General features: G+C 42.8%; 1 protein-coding gene across 2 annotated transcripts; it reads right to left on the reverse strand.

Annotated features, from left to right (window-relative positions):
• Positions 1-133: 133 nt before the first annotated feature.
• orc6 (origin recognition complex, subunit 6) lies at positions 134-27,296 on the reverse strand. Of its 2 annotated transcripts, none has more exons than XM_070898057.1 (7): positions 27,208-27,296; positions 12,608-12,737; positions 11,544-11,707; positions 4,993-5,082; positions 4,160-4,272; positions 3,998-4,069; positions 134-3,456 (listed from the first exon to the last, which is right to left on the reverse strand). In XM_070898057.1, the coding sequence occupies exons 2-7, from the start codon at positions 12,653-12,655 to the stop codon at positions 3,329-3,331; spliced, it is 615 nt and encodes a 204-aa protein (XP_070754158.1). In that variant the 5' UTR covers positions 12,656-12,737; positions 27,208-27,296; the 3' UTR covers positions 134-3,328. The 2 variants fall into 2 exon arrangements, with proteins under 2 accessions (XP_070754158.1, XP_070754157.1); XM_070898056.1 differs by lacking the exon at positions 27,208-27,296 and adding an exon at positions 27,018-27,198.
• Between the last annotated feature and the right edge of the window lie 183 nt (positions 27,297-27,479).

The raw sequence follows: 27,479 nt of genomic DNA on the forward strand, positions 1-27,479 counted from the left end.
AACAAGACTGGCTTTATTGGTAAACACATATTGCATTACCTCACTTTGAAATGTAACTCAATATTCACAATTAAAACATATCACACTAGTTATTTTAATTTGACAGCAGATTTCCCCCCCCCCCTCCCTCAATGAAACACAAATTCAGCTCCAAGGGTATGATGTGGTACCTATTAGAGACCTGGCTACCAACTGGGCATGAAAGGGAGCGTAATATTCCAGCTATAGGGCCCAAGTTTCCACATGATTCGCGCCTGATTTTTTAGGAGCAACTGGTGGAGAACAGACTATTTTAGAAATCGCAATTCTCCACATTTTTTTTTCTGCAGTTCTAGTCAGGTAGAACAGTTCTACTTTAGAACAGAATTTTTTCTTCAAAAGGGGGTGTGTCCGGCCACTGACACCTGATTTGAAAGTTTCCACAGTGAAAATGTACTCCAAACTAAAGTAGAATGGAGCCAGTGAAGGTTTTTGTAGAACTGAAAAAACCTGTTCTACACATTAAAAAATCAGGCGCAGGTTACAAATTAGGCGTCCAGAACGAGGTGGGGGGGGAACTCATTAAATTCGACAATAAATCCTTATTTATACTTATACAAATATTTCCAACCTGAATAAACATTTATAAGCAAAGAAAAGATTAAATAAACCATCTTCCTACCTGTGTGAAAGTGCTTCAGGCAGCTCAGCGATGTTCCCGCGAACAGGGGGGGGGAGGGAGGGGCAGGCAGTAACGAGGCAGCAAACAGCTTTCCACTTGAGTTGGAAGCCTTAGTCAGCTCAGCTATGTTCCCGCGAACGGGGGGGGAGGGAGGGGCAGGCAGTAACGAGGCAGCAAACAGCTTTCCACTTGAGTTGGAAGCCTTCGTCAGCTCAGCGATGTTCCCGTGAACGGGAGAGGGGGAGGGAAAGAGAGGGAGGGGCAGGCAATGTTTTTTTCACACTGCGCGTGCGCGAACACTCCAACGCACACACGCAGCGTTGCCGGCAGGGAAAACTAATTTAAATAGTACCCGCCCCCTCCCACTTACAAAATCGGCGCGAGTGCAGGCTCCGCCCCCCTGCACGCCACGCCAGGCAGACAAGGAGCTGCAGAATGCTCGAGAATCGCGATTTTTTTTTTAGGCGCCGTTTTAGGCGCGAAAAACGGGCGCCCAGCTTGAGGGGTGCCCGTTTTTTTCTTGTGGAAACTTGGGCCCATAAAGTCTTTAGAAAGAACAGGGAAATAGCGAAAGGAGTAGCAGTAATATTGCTAAAAGACTATTACAGCAGTTGAAAGAATGTCAGTAAGAGCGATCAGGCATTGGAACTGTACCCCAGGAAGGTTATATTGGCCTTGGAGGGAGAGTAGTGCAAGCACACCAGAATACTAGGGCTTAAAGGCTTAAATTATGAGGACAGGTTACATAATCTTGGTTTGTATTCCCTTAAATATAGAAGATTGATGCGTGATCTAATTGAAGCGTTCTGATTGAAGGATTTGATAGAGTAGATACAGAGAAACTATTTCCTCTAATGAGGGAATAAAGAATAAGGGGACATAATCTTAAAATTAGAGCTGGGCCATTCAGGAGTGACACCAGGAAGCACCTTTTCAGAGGCTAGTAGAAATCTGGAATGCTCACCCCAAAAAGGCTGCGGATACTGGGACAGTTATGCTTTCTAGAATGAGATTGATAGATTTTTGTTAGGTAAGGGTATCAAGGGATATGCAGCAAAGGCAGGAGTAGAGTTACAGACCAGCCATGATCTAAATGAATGTCAGAGTAGGCGCAAGGAGTCTATGAAATACTAACAAAAATAATTGCCAAGAGGAAAAATTAAGTTAATGTAGTCTGGTTATTACAGCAAAACAAAACTGCCCAAGAGCCTGCAGACATTTTTCTACATTAAAAGGCACTTCATTGGCTGTAAAGCGCTTTGGAACATCCGTTGATAGCAAAAGGCACTATATAAATACAAGTCTTTCTTTTTAGGTGCTATATAAATGCAAGTTGTATGTAGGTATTAGCCTATGGCTTCCAATAATCCCATTTGGTAAAGATAAAAGACTCAGGATCAGGATCAAATCTAAGACTTTCTGACCCATGTGGCTTGAGACTACATTCATTTACAAGCATATAGACCAGAATGTTCATATGCTAATCTAAGACAAGTTAACTAATCTCAGCTGGATAGCAATAAAGACATTACAATCGGACCATGTTTTTCATGGTAAAGGACATTAAACAAAAAGACAGTCAAGCTTTCTACTTCTGACTTCTATTCCTGATGGAAAGTGCACATGGAGATCAGGCAGTAGCAACTTACTGGCAACATCTAATTCCTCATGCGAGATTATACATGTTCTTCCTAGATAAGCAGGTGCTGTCACCATTTGAGAAAAGGCAGACAACTAAAGAAAACACACTTGGACATGCTGCTCCTCCTTGTAGCTACAAACAGATTCATAATTCTGTTAACTACTGACAAGATCAGCTTTGTGACCCAACATTTAAAAAAATTTGCAACATGTAAAAGACTTGAAGTACCACTTCTTTTCATGACCAGCACATTGTGGATTTTAAATTGTAATCTTTCCCTCTCTATTGGTAGTGCCAAAATGGCCAACATTAGAAACCTACCCGTTAATGTGAGTTCTTGCACGTGGGGAGGTGCCCGTCCTGCAGAGAATTGCAGGCCTGTGATTTTCTGATGTATGCTCAGTGGACAAAGTACCTTATTTGTGCACAAGGGATTGACTCAAACTACAGTCATTTCCACCAGACTGCATCTTATTTGGTGGCGTTGTGAAAAAGAGAAGTGATTCCTAAGCACTTACAGGACAAACTTCAGACATTTTAATTTCTTTGAAAATGTTAAAAAATTGAAAACATGAATTCTACTTCAAAGTATCAATACATGATAAAAAAAGTAACAATTTAAAAAGGCATGGTTTTCCTAAAATGTACACAAAATGAATTAAGATTGTAAAAATTACTTTTCAAAAATAGGTTTGGGTACCTTTCATACACTAGGCTGTTTCAGTTTTTTCAGAAGCCACAAATCCCTCTTGCCTTCTGTGGTAGGCTGGGAAGGGTAGTAAAACCATTATTAGTTGCAAAATATGCTAAGTCCATTTAAGTTATGCATCCCAATGGTCTCTGTAATCAAAGTCAGGCCTCCCATTTACAGACTGGGATGCACATATTGTAAAGGTCAAAGTTTGAAAGCTAGGTCTCCAAAGCAAAGCCAATAAGAAATCAATATATATTTCTCTCCTGCCCCCAATAAGTTATACATCATTATCTCGAGTGACACTGCAGTTTTAAAAAATAAACAAATGATACTAAGAATTCATCTTCTTGACTTTGGCTGCATTTTCTAGAATTTGCCTTTTCCAGTCTTCATAATCCTGCTTCTTTGTTGCTTTAGATTCAGGCTTTTCTTGTTTGGGTTCAGTTGCAACCTCTTCATCTGCAAATAATTAGAACAGCTTTACTTTTTTTTTTAAAAACAAAATAAAAGATTAATTTAATTAGGTCAGTATTTTAACTTGTTTCACTCGAATTAATGTTGTCCATTATAACAGACAGTTCAAGACCATCACACTTCAGTAATTTGACAAGTCTGCTTGAAGAAAATAAATACTGGACAGAAGTGAAGTGAATGCTTCTTTCACAAGTTTATTTCTTGTGACTCAAGACCACATTTGAACTTGATTGGGTTAGTAAACCCAGTTTCTCATGGACAACACAGTGGATAATAAACCCTACTCACAGATACATATGCAGCGCATGGCATCACAGCAGAAGTCAAGCTTTAAATATTTTGATGCAAACATATATTTATTAAAAACAGATGATAGTATCATGAGTGACTCACCTTGCTGAAAACAGTTTATGCACACATGTGGGGCAGTGAAGTTTGAATATATATGAATATAAATGGCTTTGGAGCAATAAAAATAATAATGGGCTGAATTTTACACAAGTATAAAAAAAAGCTAAGTTCATACCTTCCTCCTTTTCTATTAACTCCAGCAATGTCCTCTGCCTCTTATTCGGTTTAGATTGTTCAGTAGATTCAGCTTTGAAAATAATTCAGACAGTAAGAGTTATTGAAACTCATTGCTGATGCTCTTCCAAACTAATCTGACCAAGCAGGGTTTAAAACTTACTGCAAATAAGTTGTCCAAACATTTCCATCTGAGAGCAGAGTCGGTCAAAGATGGTCTTCTTCACACCAGATGAGGCAACGAGCTTGGTCTTATCAATTTTTATTTTCAAGCATCTATACGACACCAGAACAAATCACAACGTATTTTGGTATCAGTGAAGTAAGTGATGAAACAATCATACTACTACTGAAAATCATAATGGATCTTTTCAAAGGCCTTAAAATTTGAAGGAATTAAAGAGACATATTACTTTTGTTTGTTGCTTTAGTTTCAACCAGTACCCCTGCCCTTCATTTATAAAACCACACAACGGCAGTGATTTAGAGGCGCCCATTAGCGATCCGAAAAGGATAGGGAATGACTTACCATGCTAATCCTGCCAACAGTGTGGCCGCCCCCATCTTCTCCCGGGCCTACTGCCAAGTCAGGCGGTAGGGCTTTTTAAATATGAAAATCAGGGTCCTGTGACATGCATAGAACCCCCACCCCCAACCCCCAAACTTAACTTCCTACCTTCCAGCCCAGAGTTGGTGGGCTGCCCCAGGGCACTCATTGTCCACAGCCTGCCAGCCCAATGCCGATGACCGGCCTTCAAAATGGACCAGGCTTTCTGTCAGAACTATCACCCAGCCAGTCTGGCTTCTCCACTGAACACCAGTGATATGAATTATTGTGTTTGCAGTGTTGCAGGAAGTTAGTTCCTCTACTAAATTCCTGTACACTGCAAACAAAATAATTCATATCAGACAGAAGATGTTGAAATATACTGTGCTCTTCACTAAGCATTAGGCACATTAAAATGATGAAGTCTTAATTACCCCACATCTACTCACTTGCATGCAGTAAATAGAGCTGCAGTGGTGAAGAGAGGCTTTGAGAAATCAAGATCACCTTGTTGTACTTCTGACAGACTGGCTTCATATCTAAAGGAGCAAAATAAAATGTAATTATTTACAATATCCAACAGAAATAAGCAACTGTAAATTGACAGTTAAACCAGCAGACACACATATTGCTTTGAACATGCATTATTTAACAAAGATTTGAGACCCTGTTTTCAGGAGATTAAGATTTTGGAACAACCAGAGATGAGTGTAGATCAATTTATTATTCAAAGAAATGGAAAGGTTACTCAAACACAAGATTGACAAATCACTGGGATTGACATTTAGATCCAAGCATTCTCAGAAGGGAAGAATTTGTGGAAGCTCTGAATAGTTTACTACAATTGAGAAAAAAACCGTGGAGGGGACTGGAAAGTAGCAAATATATCACTACTCTTATTTTAAGAAAAAACAGATAAGCCAGCAAGTTAAAGGCCAGTTAGTCTTACTTCAAGTTAGAAAACTACCAGAATCTATATTGGGCCTAATTTGTGGCCCCTACGTGCGTGTACGAGGTGTGCTCTCATACACACCTTTAAAACATGTAGCCCCTTTAAAACTTGTACATTTATTTTGCAAAAAATTTAATTGGTTTTAAATATTTAATTAAATGCCATTTTAAATATATGTGATTTTAAATTTGATGTGTAGATGTATTTTTTTGGTTATTTCCATTCATGCTTATGGGGTTTCCGTGCATTCGGAATCCCTGTAAGTATGAATGGGGATCCCCTCTGTCATTCATTGGGTCGGCCCACATGATCCCAGGAGTGCTTGCGAACTGCATGCGACCCAAAGATTATTGGGCCTCTTCCCGCAAGTACGCAGAGAGGCCCGGGACCACGAATCTCCGTACCTCCTGGACCACCAGGAACGCAGGTATTTTATATTGCGGATCAGAGGCATTTCCTCCGACCGCAAATTCAGGGTCATTATGGCATAAAATTACTAAGCATTTGAAGAAACATGAATTAATTAGGGCCAGTTTGCATTATTTCTAAAAGGCATGTTGTGCTTAATTAACTTTATAGAATTCTTTGAAGAACGAACAGGATAGATGAAGGAAATGCAATGGACGCGGCTTATATAGATTTTCAGAAGAATTTGATACGGTACCATTTGGCAAAAATAATGGCACATGGAATGGAGCAGAATTAGGCCATATGCATAGAGATGGTTAGGAAAATAAAAGGCAAGGGTAAAAAAAAAAGGTTTTTTAGACTGGAGAGAGGTGGTGTTCCACAAGTGTCTAAGTTGGGTTGCTCATTATATTTAAATGATCTGGATACAAGAGCCAAGGGAACAATATTGACATTTGTGGAGGTCACCTAATTGGGGGATGTAGCAAATTACAAAAAAGATTGACACAGTGTTCAACATTGAGCAGCATCTGACACCACCTGCCCATTTTGATAGGCTAGCAGAAGCAAGAGTAGGAAAGGAAATACACCTTAAATGGAGTAGAGGAAGAGAGAAATGGGTACATAATGGAAAAATGCAATGTAGATTTACTAGGGTTAAGGGAATAGTTGTGAAGAGACTCGAGAAGTTCAGACTATTTCTCCACTACTAGAATGGAGCAGGTTAAGGGGTCACCTCATGGAGCTTGCCAAGATTATGAAGTGTTATATTGTATATATAGTCATGGTTCCACTGGTTGGTTAGATGATAAGTGGACACAAATTTAAGATAATCACAAAAGGAAAAAAACTTGTATTTCAATAGAACCATTCACATCCTCAGGACATCACAAAGCACTTCACAATCATTGAATTGTTTTTGAACTATGGTCACATTTATTTTATAAGCAAACTCACCAATTCGCTTACAATGTCTTACAAATAATTAGTGGTATTGGTTAAGGGATGAATGTTGGCCAAGACACCAGGAGAAACTGCCTTTTCTTCAAATAGTGCCATAGAATCTTATGAGATGATGCTCCTCCACTAGAGCAGTGAAATGTCAGCGTATATTGTGAGGTCAAGTTCTGCAGTGTGTTTTTGATCAAGTATCTGCCAAGACTCGCTTTCATAGCCACATCTTTCTTCAGTAACTGTCCCCGCCTCAGATTTAATCCACGTGGATTCCAACTGAAATTCCACCCCTCCATGTTTTGGATCCACACAGGATTACAGATATCTCAGATATTCAGCGTTCCTCCAACCACTGCTCTCACCGCATCCCGGGATCCACACAACGCTATGCGCCACCACATGCATGCTCTCGACCTCTCTTCAGCAGCACCAACTCACTATCTTTAAACGGTCCTGGTCAGCAGTTCCATTTCATCCTTCGCCTCATCCGGCGCTTTAACCAAAAACTTTACTTCCATTTAGGCGTCAAGGATAGTAAACTTTTAACAATTCTTGAACACTAACACGCTTCCGGACCTTCTTCCCCTACACTTCCCTCTGATCCCATCGCTTCTTCCAATCTCAACCCCTGCTGCGTTCACTATCCCTGCGGACCTTTCTCTCTCCGACCTCAAACATGCAGTCTTCATGCCCCCACCTCAATGAATTTCGAGCTCGGCACCACCATGGTTAACATGGCCCTCGACCGTGTCTATTCTATTTCCCGCACCTCTGCTCTCACCCCTTCCCCCCTCTCAAAACCACAACAGGGTTCCCCTTGTCCTCACCTTTCACCCCACCAGCCGCCACGTTGAATGGATCATCCTCCGCCATTTCCAGTGTGATCCCACCACCAATCACATCTTCCCCTCCCAGCGTTCTGAAGGGACCGCTCTCTCTGCGACACCCTGGTCCATTCTGCAGTCAACCCCAGCACCCCCTCCCCTTCCCACGGCACCTTCCCGTGCAAGCGCAGGAGATGCAACACCTGCCTTTTTACCTCCTCACCACCACTATCCAGGGCCCTAAATACTCCTTCCAGGTGAAACAATTTACTTACAGTATACTAAATTGAAAGAAGTATTCGTTGCTCACAATGTGGTCTCCTCTACATTGGGGAGACCAAGCGTAGATTGGGTGACTGTTATGGACTGAACTGAGGTGTTCAGCAAAAGTGTGACCCTGAGCTTCCGGTCGCCTGTCACTTTAATTCTCCACTGCACTCCCGCTCTGCTATCTCAGTCCTCTGACTCCTCCAGTGTTCCAAATGAAACTCAACACAAGCTCGAGGAATATGGCAGCTGGCCATTACTCCGCTATTTACACCCTATCCAGATTAACCTTTTTCTAACTTCTGTCATTACCATTTCAATTCAGCCCATCATCCCTTTTGTCTCAGGGCATTAAGATAAGCAACAGCTCACACCTAAAGGTAACTAAATGTCATTTCAAACAGAAGTTTTGCAATTACCTGACAATAATCCCAAATAACAGTCACCACACTCCAATATTATTCATTGCATCTGTAGCACTTTGAGATATGAATGCAAGGCATCCTTTTTAGTAGTATGTATTATTGATTTGAGATATAACATTTTCCCACTACATATACTAGCATCATTAGATATTTTTTGCGCTCCAACCCAAGACCATTCCTGTAATCAAGCTCTCACTACCAAATAAACTAGATTGTGACTTTGTCTGCACAATATCTGGTAAGGACTCCAATTAACAAGCATTCTGGTGTCCTCCTTGGATTTGGGCAACAGAAGAATAAATGGGATCAGACAGTGCAACCAAGGCTGTAAACTAGAAATGGGATTATAAATTCCAAACCAGATTTATTAAAAGTAAAAAGAACAGTAAAAAATCAAAATGGCAGACTTCACTGGATTACAATATATTTAAACTTTAACTTCTTTGGAGATATAAAAAAAGAAATGACTTGACCAACCTTTCTAGTAATGCTAAACGTCAATCAGCATAAGTAACATAAAACTTACACGCGAGGTTTCATCTGACCACCATCATCATCATAGACAGTCCCTCGAATCAAGGATGACTTGCTTCCATGTCAAACAGTTCACAGGCGTTTCAATGAAGGACCTAAAATTCAAGGTCCGAACTAAATCTTGAAGGGTGGAAGATGCCTGTGCGTAGATTTTTTTTAACGTGTGGTGACCGCTGCACACCAGCCACCACACGGGCTTGACAGAGCTAGGTCTTGGTCCAGTAGCAAGGATTAACCAAGACAACTGGAGACCAGTTCTGCTACACAGACCTAGTGCGCACACATATCACAGTGTGGGCTGGCCCGTGCTGCCCCTGGGCCCTCGCCTTTTCTGGGCCCCGATCACGTGCCTCTACAATCTCTCGCTACTCCTTCGCCCTGACCTTGCCGCTCCTGATGTACCTGCCCATGCTCCAATCACCGACCTGGACCTTGATGTCCCTTTTCCCTGCCGTTGCTCTCCTGCTCCAGCACGCGCTGCTCCCTGGAGTGGTACGCCGCCACACTGCTCCTTCTGCTCCCCAACCTGCTCTGATGGTGCTCGCAGGCTGGGGGCCACTCAAGCCTGCTGGGCTAGGCCGCTACACTGCTCCTTCCGCCATGGAACCTTCAGCCTCCATTTCCAAGGCTGAGATGGATTGAAAAACTGACAGAAGGTGGTCGGTCATATTTATTCTCAGAATCAGCAGCTCCCAACTAGAGCTGTCCAATGAACTTCAAAGAACAAAGTTAACTCTGTTTTTCTCTCTACAGATGCTGTCTGACCTGCTGAGATTTCCAGCAATTTGTTTTTAACTTCAGATTTCTGCATCCGCAGTATTTTGCTTTTGTTTTGGAGTTTTGGTATTAGAATCTCATGATTTAACAATCCAACCCAATTTAACTTTGACTCCTGTGCCGAGGTAAACAATATTAAGTGATTATTACCAATGTGAAATAAATCCCCTTTAAGGCATCGCTCTAAACTACAACGATCATCTGCCTTTGCACACTAGACAGTGATGCGAATTCTCTCAAAGAGAAAGGTGGTCAGCACAGACTCCCAGCAAGCAGAAACCAAATTCTGGCATCTATCTGACAATGTGGAAAACTGCCCAGGTACGTCCTGTCCACAAAATGCAGGACAAATCCAATCCAGCCAATTACTTCCCCATCAGTCTACTCACAATCATCAGCAAAGTGATGCCATCGACAGTGCTAGCAAGCGGCTCACCAATAACCTGCTTACCGATGCCTAGTTTGGGTTCCGCCAGGACCACTCGGCTCCAGACCTCAGTACAGCCTTGGTTCAAACATGGACCAAAGAGCTGAATTCCAGAGGTGAGGCAACATCAAGGCAGCATTTGACAGAGTGTGGCATCAAGGAGCCCAAGTAAAATTGAAGTCAATAGGAATCAGGGGGAAACTCTCCACTGGCTAGAGTCATACCTAGCACAAAGGAAGATGGTTGTGATAGTTGGAGGTCAATCATCACAGCCACAGGACATCGCTGCAGAGTTCCTCAGGGCAGTGTCCTAGGCCCAACCATCTTCAGCTGCTTCATCAATGACCTTCCTTCCATCATAAGGTCAGAAGTGATGTCTGCAGTGTTCAGCTCCATTCGCAACTCAGATAATGAAGCAATCCATATCCACCTTCAGTAAGACCTGGACAACATTCAGGCTTGAGCTGATAAGTGGCAAGTAACATTCGTGCCACACAAGTGCCAGGCAATGACTATTTCCAACAAGTGGGAGTCTAACCACCGCCCCTTGATATTCAACTGCATTACCATCGTCGAATCCCCCACCATCAACATCCTGAGGGTCACCATTGACCAGAAACTTAACTGGACCAGTCACATAAATACTGTGGCTACAAGAGCAGGTCACAGGTTGGGTATCCTGCAGCGAGTGTCTCACCTCCCGACTCCAAGCCTTTCCACCATCTACTAGGCACAAGTCAGGAGTGTAATGGAATACACTCCACTTGCGTGGATGTGTGCAGCTCCAACTCAAGCAGCTCAACACCATCCAGGACAAAGCAGCCCGCTTGATCGGCACCCCATCCATCACCTTCAACATTCACTCCCTCCACCACCAGTGCTCCGTGGCTGCAGTGTGTCCACCCTACAAGATGCACTGCAGCAACTTGCCAAGGCTTCTTTGGCAGCACCTCCCAAACCCACCTAGAAGAACAAGGGCAGCAGGTGCAAGGGAACACCTCCACGTTCCCCATCGAAGTCACACACCATCCTGACTTGGAAGTATATTGCCATTCCTTCATCGTCACTGGTTCAAAATCCTGGAACTCACTCCCTAACAGCACTGTGGGAGTACCTTCACCACACAGACTGTAGCGGTTCAAGGCGGCGGCTCACCACCATCTTCTCAAGGCCAGTAGGGATGGGCAATAAATGCTGGCTTTGCCAGTGATGCCCACATTCCATGAACAAATAAAATTTTATTTTAAAATGACCAATCACATCTCAAATAGATATTACTTTATGATTGAAATATCTATGTGAAGTAAGCACCAGCATCGAGAGATACAAGTTTACAAGCTTTAGACAATCAAAGTAATTAATTACTTAAAGGCCAGCAATTAGCTGGCTTTAGAAAATTGTGTAGAATGTTTTTAAAAAATAGAATTTTTACCTCTGCAGAATCTTGACTGATGTGTCTACTGCCTCTGTGCAGCCATATTGAACTGCCAGGTCTCGAATTCCTAGCTGAGAGTGTAGACCAAGGATACTCTCCAAAGCTTTCAAATGGGTCTGGTAAACCTTCTTGTTCAATCCAGATAGTCTTGGAACAAAATCCTTGAAAAGATGTAAGAATTTAAATTACAAGCACCTTCTTCAGTCACAGAACATAAATCACACCTTTGGTTTATTCACACCCTCTGCAAATTTGACAAAAGCAGAATCTGAAGCAAATTTAATTAAACACATGGGTCGTGAAATCTTAAAATGAACACAAAAAAAAAGTCCCATTTGATAAGCTTGCAACTAGAGCTGTGAAACTACAATTGCACAACTTAGTCAATATAGCAACACATTGCCCTCCACTAGTCTTTTAGGTGCCTCGTCAGAGTCCCGGCCTGCCTTCTCAGGTGGACATTAAAGATCCTACAGCACTATTCAAACCCAAAATAGATAATCTGGTAATTTATTTCATTGCTGCTTGTGGGAGTTTCGGCACACAAATTAGCTGCTGAGTTTCCTATATTACAATAGTAACTACACTTCAAAAGTACTTTATTAGTTGTATAGTGCTGTGGGATCAGCAGATGAGCTGAGGCATGGGCTGAAACAGGCGATGTTACGGAGGTGGAAATAAGTGGTCTTAGGTGATGATGCAGATATGTGGTCAGAAGCTCATCTCTGGGTCAAATATGACATCAAAGTTGCGAACATTCTGGTACAGCCTCAGACAGTTGCCCAGGAGAGGAATGGAGCCGGTGGCATGTGGTGGAGACCGAGGACAATCACTTTGGCATTCCCTATACTTGGTTGCAGGAAATTTCTGTTCATCCAGTACTGGAAGTCAGACAGGTAGTGTGACAATTTAGAGAGACAGTGGAATGACCACAGCAGCAGCAAGTTGCTGGATCTTACCAGTTATCAAGTAGCTAATGACACAGTGTTGACTCAATTCCTCCATGCAGAGCTCCTAATGCAACTTGTAACATTCCAACCGCTTTAACCATTTAGGCTTACTCTGTCAAGTGGATGTTTAAGAGAAGTTGCTGCAAGGTCGAGGCACATCACTGTGCTGCTGGTTGCAGTGATGTGTGCAGAAAATCCTGTGCACTTCACCTCAGACAAGCGCAAGTACTCTTCTGCTTTCCTGAAAAATAAGACAGGTCATGTAAAAGATGCCCTCACACCAGAATAAATAAAAGGAAAGCAAAAAGCTTTCATATCAAAGTTTGATGTATGTCTGTCTATGCAATGGAAATGTAAGCTTTAATTCATTACATACTAGATAAAGAACTTCAAAAATGTTTAGACTTCACTCCAGTGTTACAAGAAACTACAGCTCTTCAGGCTTATAAATCAAACTAAAGCCAAGCTTTTAAGTTAACACACAAAACATTGCTCAATCCCCTGAAATTACACAAACACCAAAAGATCCATCCTATTCATAGAACGATACAGCACAAGAGGCCATTCGGACCAGCGTGCCTCTGCCTACTGAGCATTAAATGATGAGATTACAAATTTCAGACACAATTTGCTTATGTTTTTAAATTTCATGTAACTCCCACAGAAATGTTACCATATTCAAGATTTTCTTTTAAATGAAAAGAAATCACAGAACATTGTGCATTTTGAGCCCAATTTCTGCAAATGTATTTATTTTCTTTTGGGAAAATGTCCTTTAAGTGCCCGTTAAGTATTAAGCTTGCAGAGCAGAATTGCACAACACCAAGAGATAATCAAGACACATGGCTACATATAACAAGGCAGCTGCAGCATTGCTTCCAGTGTAAGGTAAAGAGCACAGCAGGGACTCCGTGACAAGTTATCAGGATACTGACTACAAGTCTCGTGTGTTAAAAAGGCATGTTCATTAGATCCAAACATAGACAGTACTGAAGAGATCCTAATGTATCTGGTGGGATTTAATTAACCTTTTAAAACACAAACCCTTCTTGCACTGCAAGCTTTGTGCTCTATGGTTAAATGCTGTTATATCAACCGTACTACCATCTTTGAAGTACTGGTTTCAGCTCGAAGTAAATTCATGTACATTCAGCAAGGGCTTTGTTAATCTTGTTTTGCTACAAGCTATAATCTCCTGAACAAACCATTGAGAGTAATCGAGGGAAAGCTAGATAAACACACAACCCAACAAGATGCTATCCATGCACCATCACACATTGTCAGTTAATGAATCAACTGAATTGTTTTAACAGGGACACTATTAATCAATACAGTACCCAGCTCCAGGACCCTGTTCTCAAAACCCAAATTAAAAGGTTTTATATGAAACGTAAAGAGTTCTCAGGTGAGATTAGCACTCCATGCATCCCATGACTGAATAGAGATGACAGCAAACATGACTGCGCTGTTAACCCCAATAACATTTGGAGATATAAAAGTAGTGGGGGCTTGTAAAAAGTGAACAGCAATAATCATGGGTGATTGGACAAATCAAATTGGTCAGGGGAGCCTTGAGGAAGAGTTTATGGAGTGCATAAGGGATGGGTTCCTTGAGCAGCATGTAACGGGACCAACCAAGGGGCAGGCTATCTTAGATCTGGTCCTGTGTAATGAGACAGGATTAATAAACAATCTCCTAGTAAAGGATCCCCTTGGAATGAGTGATCATAGTATGGTTGAATTTCAAATTCAGTTGGAGGGTGAGAAAGTTGGATCCCAAACCAGCATATTAAGCTTAAATAAAGGAGACTACAAAGGTATGAGGGCAGAGTTGGCTAAAGTAGACTGGGAAAATAGATTAAAGTGTAGGACAGTTGATGAACAGTGGCAAACATTTAAGGAGTTGTTTCACAAATCGAAAAATATATTCCAGTGTTAGGAGGAAAAGGTGTAAAAGAAAAGATAGCCATCTGTGGCTAACTAAAGAAATAAAGGATGGTATCCAATTAAAAACAAGGGCGAACAAGGTGGCCAAAACTAGTGGGAAGACGGAAGATTGGGAAGCTTTTAAAAGCCAGCAAAGAATGACTAAAAAAATTATTAAGGGAAGATAGACTATGAAAGTAAACTAGCACAAAATATAAAAACAGATAGCAAGAGTTTCTATAGGTATATAAAAAAGGAAAAGAGTGGCTAAAGTAAATGTTGGTCCCTTAGAGGACGAGACCAGGGAATTAGTAATGGGGAACATGGAGATGGCAGAAACTCTGAACAAATATTTTGTATCAGTCTTTACAGTAGAGGACACTAACAATATCCCAACAGTGGATAGTCAAGGGGCTATAGGGGGCGGGGGAAGGAACTTAACACAATCACAATCACTAAGGAGGTGGTACTCAGTAAGATAATGGGACTAAAGGCAGATAAATCCCCTGGACCTGATGGCTTGCATCCTAGGGTCTTGAGAAGTAGCGGCTGGGATAATGGATGCATTGGTTTGAATTTACCAAAATTCCCTGGATTCTGGGGAGGTCCCAGCAGATTGGAAAACTGCAAATGTACACCCCTATTTAAAAAAGGAGGCAGACAAAAAGCAGGAAACTGTAGACTAGTTAGGCTAACATCTGTGGTTGGGAAAATGTTGGAGTCATTATTAAAGAAGCAGTGACAGGACTTTTGGAAAAACATAATTCAATCAGGCAGAGTCAGCATGGATTTATGAAAGGGAAGTCATGTTTGACAAATTTGCTGGAATTCTTTGAGGATGTAACGAACAGGGTGGATAAGGGGGAACCAGTGATTGTGGTGTATTTGGACTTCCAGAAGGCATTTGACAAGGTGCCACATGAAAGGCTACTGCACAAGATAAAAGTTCACAGGGTTGGGGGTAATATAGAAACATAGAAAATAGATGCAGGAGCAGGCCATTCGGCCCTTCGAGCCTGCATCACCATTCAATATGATCATGGCTGATCACGCAACTTCAGTACCCCACTCCTGCCTTCTCTCCATACCCGCTGATCCCTTTAGCCGTAAGGGTCACATCTAACTCCCTTTTGAATATATCCAACGAACTGGACTCAACAACTTTGTGGTAGAGAATTCCATGGGTTCACAATTCTCTGGGTGAAAAAGTTTCTCCTCATCTCGGACCTGGATAGCTTACCCCTTATCCTTAGACTGTGATCCCTGGTTCTGGACTTCCCCAACATCGGGAACATTCTTCCTGCATCTAACCTGTCCAATCCTGTCAGAATTTTATATGTTTCTATGAGATCCCCTCTCATTCTTCTAAATTCCAGTGAATATAAAGCCTAGTCGATCCAGTTTTTCATATGTCAGTCCTGCCATCCCGGGAATCAGTCTGGTGAACATTCGCTGCACTCCCTCAATAACAAGAACGTCCATCCTCAGATTAGGAGACCAAAACTGCACACAATACTCAAGGTGTGGTCTCACCAAGGCACTGTACATCTGCAACAAGACCTCCCTGCTCCTATACTCAAATCCTCTCGATATGAAGGCCAACATGCTATTTGCTTTCTTTACTGCCTGCTGTACTTGCATGCCTACTTTCAATGACTGATGTACCATGACACCCAGGTCTCGTTGCACCTCCCCTTTTACTAATGTCACCATTCAGATAATTTGCTTTCCTGTTTTTGCCACCAAAGTGGATAACCTCACATTTATCCACATTATACTGCATCTGCCATGCATTTGCCCACTAACCTAACCTGTCCAAGTCACCCTGCAGCCTTAGCATCCTCCTCACAGCTCACACTGCCACCCAGCTTAATGTCATCTGCAAACTTGGATATATTACATTCAATTCCTTCATCTAAAATCATTAATATATATTGTAAATAGCTGGGGGTCCCAGCACTTAACCTTGCTGTACCCCACTAGTCACTGCCTGCCATTCTGAAAAGGACCCATTTATTCCCACTCTTTACTTCCTGTCTGCCAACCGGTTCTCTATCCAAGTCAATACACTACCCCCAATCCCATGTGCCTTAATTTTGCACACTAATCTCTTGTATGGGACCTTGTCAAAAGCCTTTTGAAAGTCCAAATACACCACATCCACTGGTTCTCCCTTATCCACTCTACTAGTTACATCCTCAAAAAATTCTAGATTTGTCAACCATGATTTCCCTTTCATAAATCCATACTGACTTGGACCGATCCTGTCGCTGCTTTCCAAATGCGCTACGATTACATCTTCAATAATTGATTCCAGCATTTTCCCCACTACCGATGTCAGGCTAACTGGTCTATAATTCCGTTTTCTCTCTCCCTCCTTTATTTTTTTAAAAAGTGGTGTTTCATTAGCTACCCTCCAATCCATAGGCACTGATCCAGAGTCCATGGAATGTTGGAAAATGACCACCAATGCATCTACTATTTCTAGGGCCACTTCCTTAAGTACTCTGTGATGCAGACTATCAGGCCCTGGGGATTCATCGGCTTCAATCCCATCAATTTTCCTAACACCTTTTCCTGACTAATAAGGATTTCCCTCAGTTCCTCCTTCTCGCTAGACCCTCGGTCCGCTAGTATTTCCGGAAGGATATTTGTGTCTTGCTTCGTGAAGACAGAACCAAAGTATTTGTTCAATTGGTCTGCCATTTCCTTGTTTCCCATTATGAATTCACCTGATTCTGACTGCAAGGGACCTACATTAGTCTTCCTAATCTTTTTCTCTTCACATATCTATAGAACCTTTTGCAGTCAGTTTTTACGTTCCTTGTAAGCTTACTCTCATACTCTATTTTCCCCTCCTAATTAAACCCTTTGTCCTCCTCTGCTGAATTCTAAATTTCTCCCAGTCCTCAGGTTTGCTGCTTTTTCTGGCCAATTTATATGTCTCTTCCTTGGATTTAACACTATCCCTAATTTCCCTTGTTAGCCACGGTTGAGCCACCTTCCCAGTTTTATTTTTACGCCAGACAGGGATGTACAATTGTTGTAGTTCATCCACGTGATCTTTAAATGTCTGCCATTGCCTATCTATCGTCAACCCTTTAAGTATCATTCGCCAGGTTATCCTAGCCAATTCACGTCTCATATCATCGAAGTTACCTTTCCTCAAGTTCAGGACCATAGTCTCTGAATTAACTGTGTCACTCTCCATCTTAATGAAGAATTCTACCATATTATGGTTAGTTTTCCCCAAGGAGCCTCGCACAACAAGATTGCTATATTAGCATGGATAGAGGATTGGCTAACTAACAGAAAAGAGAGTCGGGATAAATGGCTCATTCTCAGGTTGGCATTCATAGAAACATAGAAAATAGGTGCAGGAGTAGGCCATTCGGCCCTTCGAGCCTGCACCACCATTCAATAAGATCATGGCTGATCATTCACCTCAGTACCCCTTTCTTGCTTTCTCTCCCTTGATCCCTTTAGCCATAAGGGCCATATCTAACTCCCTTTTGAATATATCTAACAAATTGGCATCAACAACTCTGTGGTAGAGAATTCCACAGGTAAACAACACTGAGTGAAGAAGTTTCTCCTCATCTCAGTCCTAAATGGCTTACTCCTTATCCTTCGACTGTGACCACTGGTTCTGGCCTCTTTCTGTGCTGCAAGATTCTATGATTCATATGCTCACCCTACCCCTTGGATGGTGCAATGTTATAGAATGATACAGCACTGAAGGCAGCCATTCGGCCCATCATGCCTGTGTTTTGAAAGAGCTGTCCATAAGTCCCTCTCCCCTGCAAATCTTTCCGCATCAAGTATTTATCCAATCCCCCCTGGAAAGTTACTAGTGAATCCCCTTCCACCACCCCTTCAGGCAGTGCATTCCAGATACAAACTCGCTGTGTAAAATTCTTTCCCCAGTGTCGCCTCTGTATACACCACGAGCACTACCTTCAATCACTGGTAATGCAGCCTGTGAAAGGCAAAAAAGAACAAAGGGTTAATGAGCATCCATTTGAAGATCATAGCATGCTGGCAACATTTAAATGAGACCTCCACTCAAAATTTCCCCACGTTGGTCATTTTTGCCTATTTTCTCGCTTCCTCCTTTCCTGAAGCAACCGACTCCTGATGGGGTGCAGTTCCATGGATTCTAGCTGTCCTTCAGTACCTCGCCAAGTGGCTGTTCAACCATAGTGAGAGCACTTAAATGCAATTCTGTCTTCACTCAGACACACCTGTCCCACCCAGCAAGGAGGATGGGAGTGGGGTCACGTGAAAATAAATCAGGAGCAGGAATCCCGAGTGATTTCCCCCTCGCAACACCAGGGGCACTAAAGCCAATTCTCGCACCCCACTGAGATCAGCTTACTCAGTGTTGGAGCGGATTTTTGGACATATACTGGACTAGTATACGGGACCAAACATTTGTTTTATTTTCCCCTTTAAATGAATTTTGTAAGGGACAATACTGATGCATTATGCTCGATATAAAAAAAAAAAGTTAAAAAGGTATGCTGGCCTTGAGTTAATGGAGATAAGAAAGTGAGATAATGAACACTGGAGAGTTAAGTGCTGGATATGTTTGTTTATACCGGTGTCAAAAGCCTGCACTTGTTTATACTGCCCTGTCACAATGCAGGATGGGTTATATCAAAAGCTTAGCCTTCGATAGTCAAAGCTTTGTAGTGCTAAAGAATGTGTTGTAAAGTGACGTAATTTGTAAGATAAAAGAACTTCACTGCAGATACCAATTTGAGAAGATGGTTCAAAGACAGGGGTCTTTAACACTTCTCCCAAAGCTTTGTCTCCCGATTTAATAAACCTCTCTTTATATATATTATACAGTCTCGGAAATATTTTTCCACAACAAAATGGCGTAGTCGGCAGGATACTGTCTGATCAGACGTGATCACTTAAGACAGTATCTGGAATCTGGTGTTAGAGACTGAAAAGAGAGGTGTACGGGCACGACGGGATAGTGTATAAGATACGAGTAAACAGATAGCGGGAAGAGGCTGACTAACCAGTTTGAGTTGTCCCTTTAGTAAATAAGGTCGGTGCAGAGGGAACTGATCGATCCAACCTAGAGCCGAAAACTCCGGTGGTAAGGAAACACGCTAGCTTTGTTGCGAAGACAAAGGGTCTCCACAGAGTAGTCGTGGCCATGAGTATTACAGAAACAAAGGGAAACGTCCGAGAGTGGCGAACATGGAAGGTAAGGAAGGGAATGTAAAACGCAGGCTGCCCGGGTCATTAATTAATTCCTATCATTAATTGTAACTTGCGTAATTACGTAATGCCATAAAAAAAGCTGATAGTGACTATCTTAAGTGACATATGGATCCAGACATAAGCTTTGTTGAAAGAAGAGAGACTTTTGTGAGTGTCTATTTTGAATGAAGAGAGTACTCGAGTAATTTTGACTGTGAAATGAATGAAAGCCTGTTTTAAGAAGGTGTGGAGTTGCCTGCCTGTTTTAGCTCCACCCACTCTTTCCAAACAGAGTGAAATGTTTTTTTTTTAAACCCTTCATAGTGTTGTCCTGTATGTGGGAAGTTTAAGAAACTGTGAACCTTATGGTATTACATTTTAAGTTAGAAACGAAGGTGTGGAAATATTTTGAAGATAAGTTACGGAGCTAGGAAATGCACAAAGGATAGGTTTGTTGAGTAAAAGATAAAAATACATGGTCCCGGTAGTAACAAAAAAAGAATTTGACACGCTCACTTACTTGTCGAAAGAAAACATGCAATTGGGTTGAAAGACATAAATTTAGTCTAGGAATGAGATAAAGAATGCCTTTTAAAACGCTCCCATTTTCCTTTGTGTAAAACCTTGACACGAAGGTTCTAGCTCAGTAAAAAAAAAAGTTTTAAATTTAGAAATACTTCAGGGATCAGGTCAAACTCCTGGGCGAGTGGTGAGCTATCTGTGAAGGTGTAAAAGGGACTTTTGAAAAAGGCTAAAACAGTAAGCTTTAGCAGTTTAGAAAAGAAAAAGATAAGCAGGAAAAGGTCTCTGCCACGGGAACAGGAGGGCAGAAAAGGGGGACTTGCCATAATACCCTATAAGACCTGAAGCTAGAACAGCGGTTGTAGCTAGGGTATCTTAAAAGAAACAGTTAGCACCACTAACTCCCCAAAAAGGCCCAGATAGGGAAATCCCAGGTCCTGCCTCTCAAGGGGCTGAAAGAAATGCCCTCGGATAGGAAAAAGGCTGTCAAGGACATGCCTAGACCAGTAACGGTAAGGGGGGTGAGGAAGGTACTGGGCCTCTTTAATTACAGCCGGAACTTTATCCCTGATGAAAGGAGACCCATAGGCTATTACTCTACCACCGAAAGCCTGGTGGTGACTGGGTTATCCAGATGTATAGCCGCGCTAGATTGCGCAGCTTGGGCGGTAAAAATTAAGCGAGCCTGTGGTGATGACTGGAAACATCATTCTCCACACTAAACACACATTGGTAGAAATGTTAAACACAGGAAAACTGAGAACCGTATCTAATATGAGACGGGCAAAGTGGGAAGCAGTCCTCTTAACACCCAACAAAGCGGTAACCATAATTAGGGATGTAGGAAACAACCCCGCAGAAGGTATGATGGGTGAAGGGGAACCCCACTTTTGCGAAGAGGTATGTGAGGATATGGAAGAGGATAGAATAAAAAACGCCCCCCTTCAAACCGCAGAACAAACCTTGTTTGTGGACGGCTCACGAAAATACGTAGAGGGACTACCTCGTACCGGATGGGCCGTAGTTAACCAGGATCTAGAGACAGTTGAATCAGGGCGAATTAATGGGGGGTCGTCAGCTCAAGTGGCAGAACTGGTAGCCCTCACCCGGGCACTGGAATTATCGGAAAATATGATTGTTAATATCTATACGGACAGTAGATATGCATTCGGGGTAGTACATGATTATATGACAGCATGGGGGAGAAGGGGTGTTTGCAATGGATAAAGACATAACTTACTAAATACCAGTTGATATCAGCTGTGAAAAAGATATTGGTTGAATTGAAAAAAAAAAGAATTTGAAGAGGTAAAAAACACTCCATTGATAATGATTTTAAATTATTAAAATTAAGTCAGTGCCGCTGGGGCCCGAGACGAACAGATAAGTATTGAGAAACTACACCAGGACACTTGTGGAGGAGGAAATAGGTATGTGGACAAAGCAGAGCGCAACGCAAGGGAAGGATAACGTTTGGAGACGAAACGACAAGGTAATGGCGCCTGAATGCATACAGAATACCTTATTGGAGTTGCATCATGGCCTGTCTCATTCAGGACGAGAGGCCATGACCGGGAGTCTTGGGAGAGATTGGTGGTGGAAAGGGATGGGGAGAGATATTGCCAAATATTGCCATCGATGCGTTACGTGCGCACAATATAATCCAGGCAGGCCCATTAAAATGGGACACAATCCCCGTCCACGGGGGCCATGGGAACACGTACAAATTGATTTCACAGGTCCTTTGCCCCCATCCCATGGAAAAAGATATTGCCTAGTGATTATAGATCAATTTACCCGGTGGGTGGAAGCTTTCCCCACACGTGATTGCACTGCCTCAACAGTGGCAAGGATATTGACCGAGCAGGTGATTCCCCGATGGGGAGTGCCTCTTCAAATAGATTCCAACCAAGGCACCCACTTCACCGGAAAAATTGTAAAAACAATATGCCAGCTGATGGGCATAAAACAAAAATTCCACATCCCCTACCACCCGCAGAGTTCTGGGATGGTAGAACGCATGAACCATACCCTTAAGAACGCCCTGGCAAAGGCCATGCAAACGTCAGGAAAAACGTGGACAGAAGTATTACGCATTATATTGATGAAGTTAAGAGTCACGACAAACCGGACAACCGGATTAACTCCTTATGAACTAATGACAGGAAGGGCGATGCAATTACCAGAGAACATCATGGATAGGACCGTATGAGGCTACAATCAGCAGGGACACTTGTGCCTGCATCGATGTTAAAGGGAACAGACAATGGAAGCATCGGACCCAGCTTAAGGTTTTTGAACCAGACGTTTATCACACGTATTAGTTGTTGTTGTTTGTCTATTTACAGATTGACAGCGAGAGATTCTTCGAGCAAGCCATACGGCCATTTTGCCGTTGACTATTTGTTAATTATAGAGTAATAAGATGAAACTATATATTGCGATTGGTGCGATTATCATAGTTTGTGTTAGGTCCGGCCTGCTAGCTAGACCGAAACGAGAGTTACATGTGAATACCTTTTTGTACATGTCTTATGTTTATGCGCAAAATGAGAACTTTTCTAGTTGCTGGGTATGTTCGCACATCCCCATACATAGCAAAGGAGGCATCCCTTTGAGGTCAATCTCCCTTAACATTTCGGAAGTAGCAGAGTGGGTAATGCGACAAAACGGTACAGGGGAAGTAAATGATACTTGGAACCAGAGTGGGAATAAAGAAACGTGGAGATCGGGGGGTTACCTTTTGGATGCATTGACGGATGGTACCAGCCGGAATACAATAGGTCGGTACGACCCCCGTTCCTGGTTTTGACCAACACCTCAGAAGTTGGAAGGCCCACCGCTGACATTTGTTTCACTAGAGACCTGACTGGTGAGGAAACAGGTTTTGTAGCAGGATATAGCAATTGTACGCAATACTTTAACCTCACCAGGTGGAACATAATAGCCACCGAAACAATAAACCAGGGGTTTTTTGAAATAGAGGGTTTGAAGAATCAGACAAGTAGCCAGGACTGGGACCCTAAGATTAGGTGGCGACGGGGGCTGAAAGAGAGATTGGGATCGAATCTAACAGCATACAATGGCACTTATTTTGTGTGCGGGCATAAGGCCTACCACTGGTTGCCTCAGAATTAGAGGGGGTCCTGTTATTTGGGATATGTGGTCCCTTTTGTCAGACGGGTACGTACTTTAGCAGAAATACAGACACCAGGTCGATTAAGACGAGATCTTACCCCGGTAGAGAGGCTATTTGGGGTCATGATGCTCCCATTCGGGATAGGACACACCATGGATGAATTACGTAACCTAGAGAGGGTACTGGAACAGATAGTTAACGACACTGCTGAAGCAATGGTACTCCAGAACCGAATGGCCCTAGATTATATACTAGCACAAAGTGGGGGCACATGTGCCTTAATTGGAGCTGAATGTTGCACTTACATTTCCGATAATTCAGATAACATAACCAACCTCGCTGATCACATAAGAAGGGAGGTAAAGAAGTTATCCACGACAGCAGGAGGATCTGGCTGATTTGACTGGCTGTTAGGGGGATCCTGGGGGTCCTATCTTATGCATGGAGTAATTATTCTGGTTGTAATAATAATTACTTGCTGTCTGATTATCGGGTGTTTTAATATCTGCTGTAAAGTTATGATGGCTCGACTGATGCCAGTAGCCAGTGTAATCGCCGAAGAAGCACATCTGATGGAAATACCTGAAGACACCAAGGATGAAGAAACAGACGACAATGACACCGACCACTATCTTTGAAGGGTAGCCTAGAGCTACAGGCAAGGTGGACATATGGAACATCAGGGAAGTAACATACCCCAAAGGACGAATATATGCTACTATCATTGTGGTCATCTGGATTTCATAAACATCCTCCAGGACCAAAAGGGGGAATATTGTTGGAGCGGATTTTTGGACATAAACTGGACTAGTATACGGGACCAAACATTTGTTTTATTTTCCCCTTTAAATGAATTTTGAAATGACAATACTGATGCATTATGCTCGATATAAAAAAACCAGTTAGACTTTAAAGGTATGTTGGCCTTGAGTTAATGGAGATAAGAAAGTGAGATAATGAACACTGGAGAGTTAAGTGCTGGATATGTTTGTTTATACCGGTGTCAAAAGCCTGCACTTGTTTATACTGCCCTGTCACAATGCAGGATGGGTTATATCAAAAGCTTAGCCTTCAATAGTCAAAGCTTTGTAGTGCTAAAGCATGTGTTGTAAAGTGACGTAATTTGTAAAAAAGAACTTCACTGCAGGTACCAATTTGAGAAGATGGTTCAAAGACAGGGGTCTTTAACACTTCTCCCAAAGCTTTGTCTCCGATTTAATAAACCTCTCTTTATATATATTATACAGTCTCGGAAATATTTTTCCACAACACTCAGCACAGGCCAGAAATTAAAATCGTGAACTTCTAGGCTGTACAACTCCATCACGCTTCTCCTTTCCCAACCAAGCAAAACGCCAACTTCAAGTGGCTGTTCTTATTGCTTCACAGTTTTCTTCAACTTAGGCTAATAATCCCCAACCACAATCGCACGAGGCAATGTTGAAGTCCACTTTAGACTTTGAGCATGTAATCTAAGGCTGACCAATTCACTGCAGTCGCGAGTATGCTGCATTGTCAGAGGTGCCATCTTTTCGATGGGACATTAAGATGAGACACGAGCTGCCGATTCAGCCCATGGCTCTATTTGAAGAGGAGAAGGGAATTCTCCCAGTGTCTAGAGCAATGTTTCTTCATCACCCAACATGATCAAAACAGACTGACTGGTCATTCATCTTGTTGCTGCTTGCAAGATCTTGCTGTGTGTGAATTGGTGCCATGATTGCAGACAAAACAGTGATAGCACTTCAAAAATAATTAATTGGCTGTGAAGCATTTGAAAATGTTCCGAGAATGCAAATGCAATGTATAGATCTCCAGACTCCGGCTGTCCCAAAACCAGAATTGTCCGAAAACCAGCCATTTTTGAGACGGCCAAGATGGCGACATCGGGCAGTGAGGGACGAGGAAACCGGTAAAAAACACGGTGCCGGGGGGCCATGGTCGGTGAGAATTGGCGGGCAGCAAGGAGCAGAGGGAATCGGCGGACGGAGGGAATGACGGATGGTGAGAATCAGCGAGAAGTGGAGGGTCGGCGAGGAGCGTCATCAGCGAGTTCCGAAATCCGGAAAAATCCGAAAACCTGCACGATCTCGGTCCCGAGGTATTGTACTTGTATATATATATAAAATATATATTAAAAAATATATATTCAGCAACTAGTAGGGTGCTGTAGGGATCAGTGCTGGGGCCTCAACTATTTACAATCTATATCAATGACTTGGAACAAGGGACAGAGTGTAACGTAGCCAAGTTTGCTGATGAGACAAAGATGGGAGGAAAAGCAACGTATTAGGAGGACACAAAAAAAATCTGCAAAAGGACAGACAGGCTAAATGAGTGGGCAAAGATTTGGCAGATGGAGTATAATGTTGGAAAGTGTGAGGTTATGCACTTTGGCAGAAAAAATATCAAAGAGCAAGTTATTAATTAAATGGAGAAAAAGTGCAAAGTGCTGCAGTACAGCAGGACCTGGGGGTACTTGTGCATGAAACACAAAAGGTTAGTATGCACGTACAGCAAATGATCAGGAAGGTTAATGGAATCTTGGCCTTTATTGCAAAGGGGATGTTAAAAGCAAGGAAGTCTTGCTACAGTTATACAGGGCATCAGTAAGGCCATACCTTGAATACTGCATACAGTTTTGGTTTCCATATTTAAGAAAGGACATACTTGCTTTGGAGGCAGTTCAGAGAAGGTTCACTAGGTTGATTCCAGAGATGAGGGGTTTGACTTACGAGGAAGGGTTGAGTCTCTACTCATTGGAATTCAGAAGAATGAGAGGTGATCTTATCAAAACATGTAAGATTATGAGGGGGCTTGACAAGGTGGATGCAGAGAGGATGTTTCCACTGATAGGGGAGATTCGAACTAGGGGGCATAATTTTAGAATAAGGGGCCGCCCATTTAAAACTGAGATGGAGGAATTTCTTCTGAGAGTTGTAAATCTGTGGAATTCACTGCCTCAGAGAGCTGTGGAAGCTGGGACATTGAATATATTTAAGACAGAGATAGAGAGTTTCTTAATAGATAAGGGGTTATAGGGAGCAGGCAGGGAAGTGGAGCCGAGTCCATGATCAGATCAGCCATGATATTAAATGGCAGAGCAGGGTCGAGGGGCTGTATGGCCTACTCCTGCTCCTATTTCTTATGTAGCAACATTTTCAAGATAATGCAAGATCAGATGGCAGTAAAAGATTGAGTACTGCTTGATAGCCACTAAAAATAAACAATTTTCCTAACAAAAACTCCTGAGAATACACTTATTGGTCAGCATCTGCAAAGAGGAAAGATAGGTTATGATGTTTTGGGTGTATACCTGATAAAACAAAAAGTAAAATACTGCAAATCTGAAATAACAGCAGAAAGTGCTGGAAACGCTCAGCAGGTTAGGCAGCATGTGTGGAGAGGGGAACGACTGGAACTCGCTCTGTCACCCAAAACATTAACTGTGTTTATGCGATGGTGCCTGATCTGCTGGGTGCACCGGATCAAAGCCAAACTCCCGAGTAGCCGCCTCACAGGAGCGGGCACTTCAGGCGGGGAACATCGGGAGGGCAGGGCTGAGGGCCGAGCCAATCCCAGCAACCTTCCTGAGCAACAAGGCGGCGGTACAAGTCCGCATTGGTGCCCATAGCCCGGCCTAAAGCAAGGCCCAGGAGAAAGGAGCTCAGAGGGGCGCTGGTCAGGTGGAATCGGTCGGGTGGCCGCACTCACCGGATCACTTTGCTCGATTCGATTCCCAGTTTAACGGCCAGTCTCGCGATCAACTCCCGCTCCATCTTCAAAACCCGGGGCTCACCCACAGCAACCACCGCTCTAAACCCGGGGCTCACCCACAGCAACCACTGCTCTAAACCCGGGGCTCACCCACAGCAACCACCGCTCTAAACCCGGGGTGACTTACTCATTAGCACCGCTCTAAATCCCGCGCGCTCCACCGTCCCGCCCACCGCCGCGATTACAGGCTATAAAACTGAGCCAACTCCACGGCCTTTCCTAGCGCGGCCGTTGATTGGGCATTTTAACCAGCAATCATTCCACGAGACACCAGGAGCTGTCTTTTCATTGGCTACACTGATTCCACCGGAACTCATCACCACTTGCTCGGGTCGTCCAATTAAGAGCCAGGATTATTGTCCCGTCTCTGTCGCTGATTGGAGAACATTCGGTGACGCA

This window comes from Pristiophorus japonicus, chromosome 13 (assembly GCF_044704955.1).
Source record: "Pristiophorus japonicus isolate sPriJap1 chromosome 13, sPriJap1.hap1, whole genome shotgun sequence".
Classification (NCBI taxonomy): domain Eukaryota; kingdom Metazoa; phylum Chordata; class Chondrichthyes; family Pristiophoridae; genus Pristiophorus; species Pristiophorus japonicus.

What these genes read in the sequence shown, in the direction of transcription:
- orc6 (XM_070898056.1), bottom strand. Translation starts at nt 27,082, where the DNA reads ATGGAGCGGGAGTTGATCGCGAGACTGGCCGTTAAACTGGGAATCGAA. An exon ending in GCTCTATTTACTGCATGCAA is followed by an intron (nt 4,273 to 4,992) that starts GTGAGTAGATGT and finishes GGTGTCGTATAG; the next exon opens with ATGCTTGAAAATAAAAATTG. An exon ending in GTTTGGACAACTTATTTGCA is followed by an intron (nt 4,070 to 4,159) that starts GTAAGTTTTAAA and finishes TTATTTTCAAAG; the next exon opens with CTGAATCTACTGAACAATCT.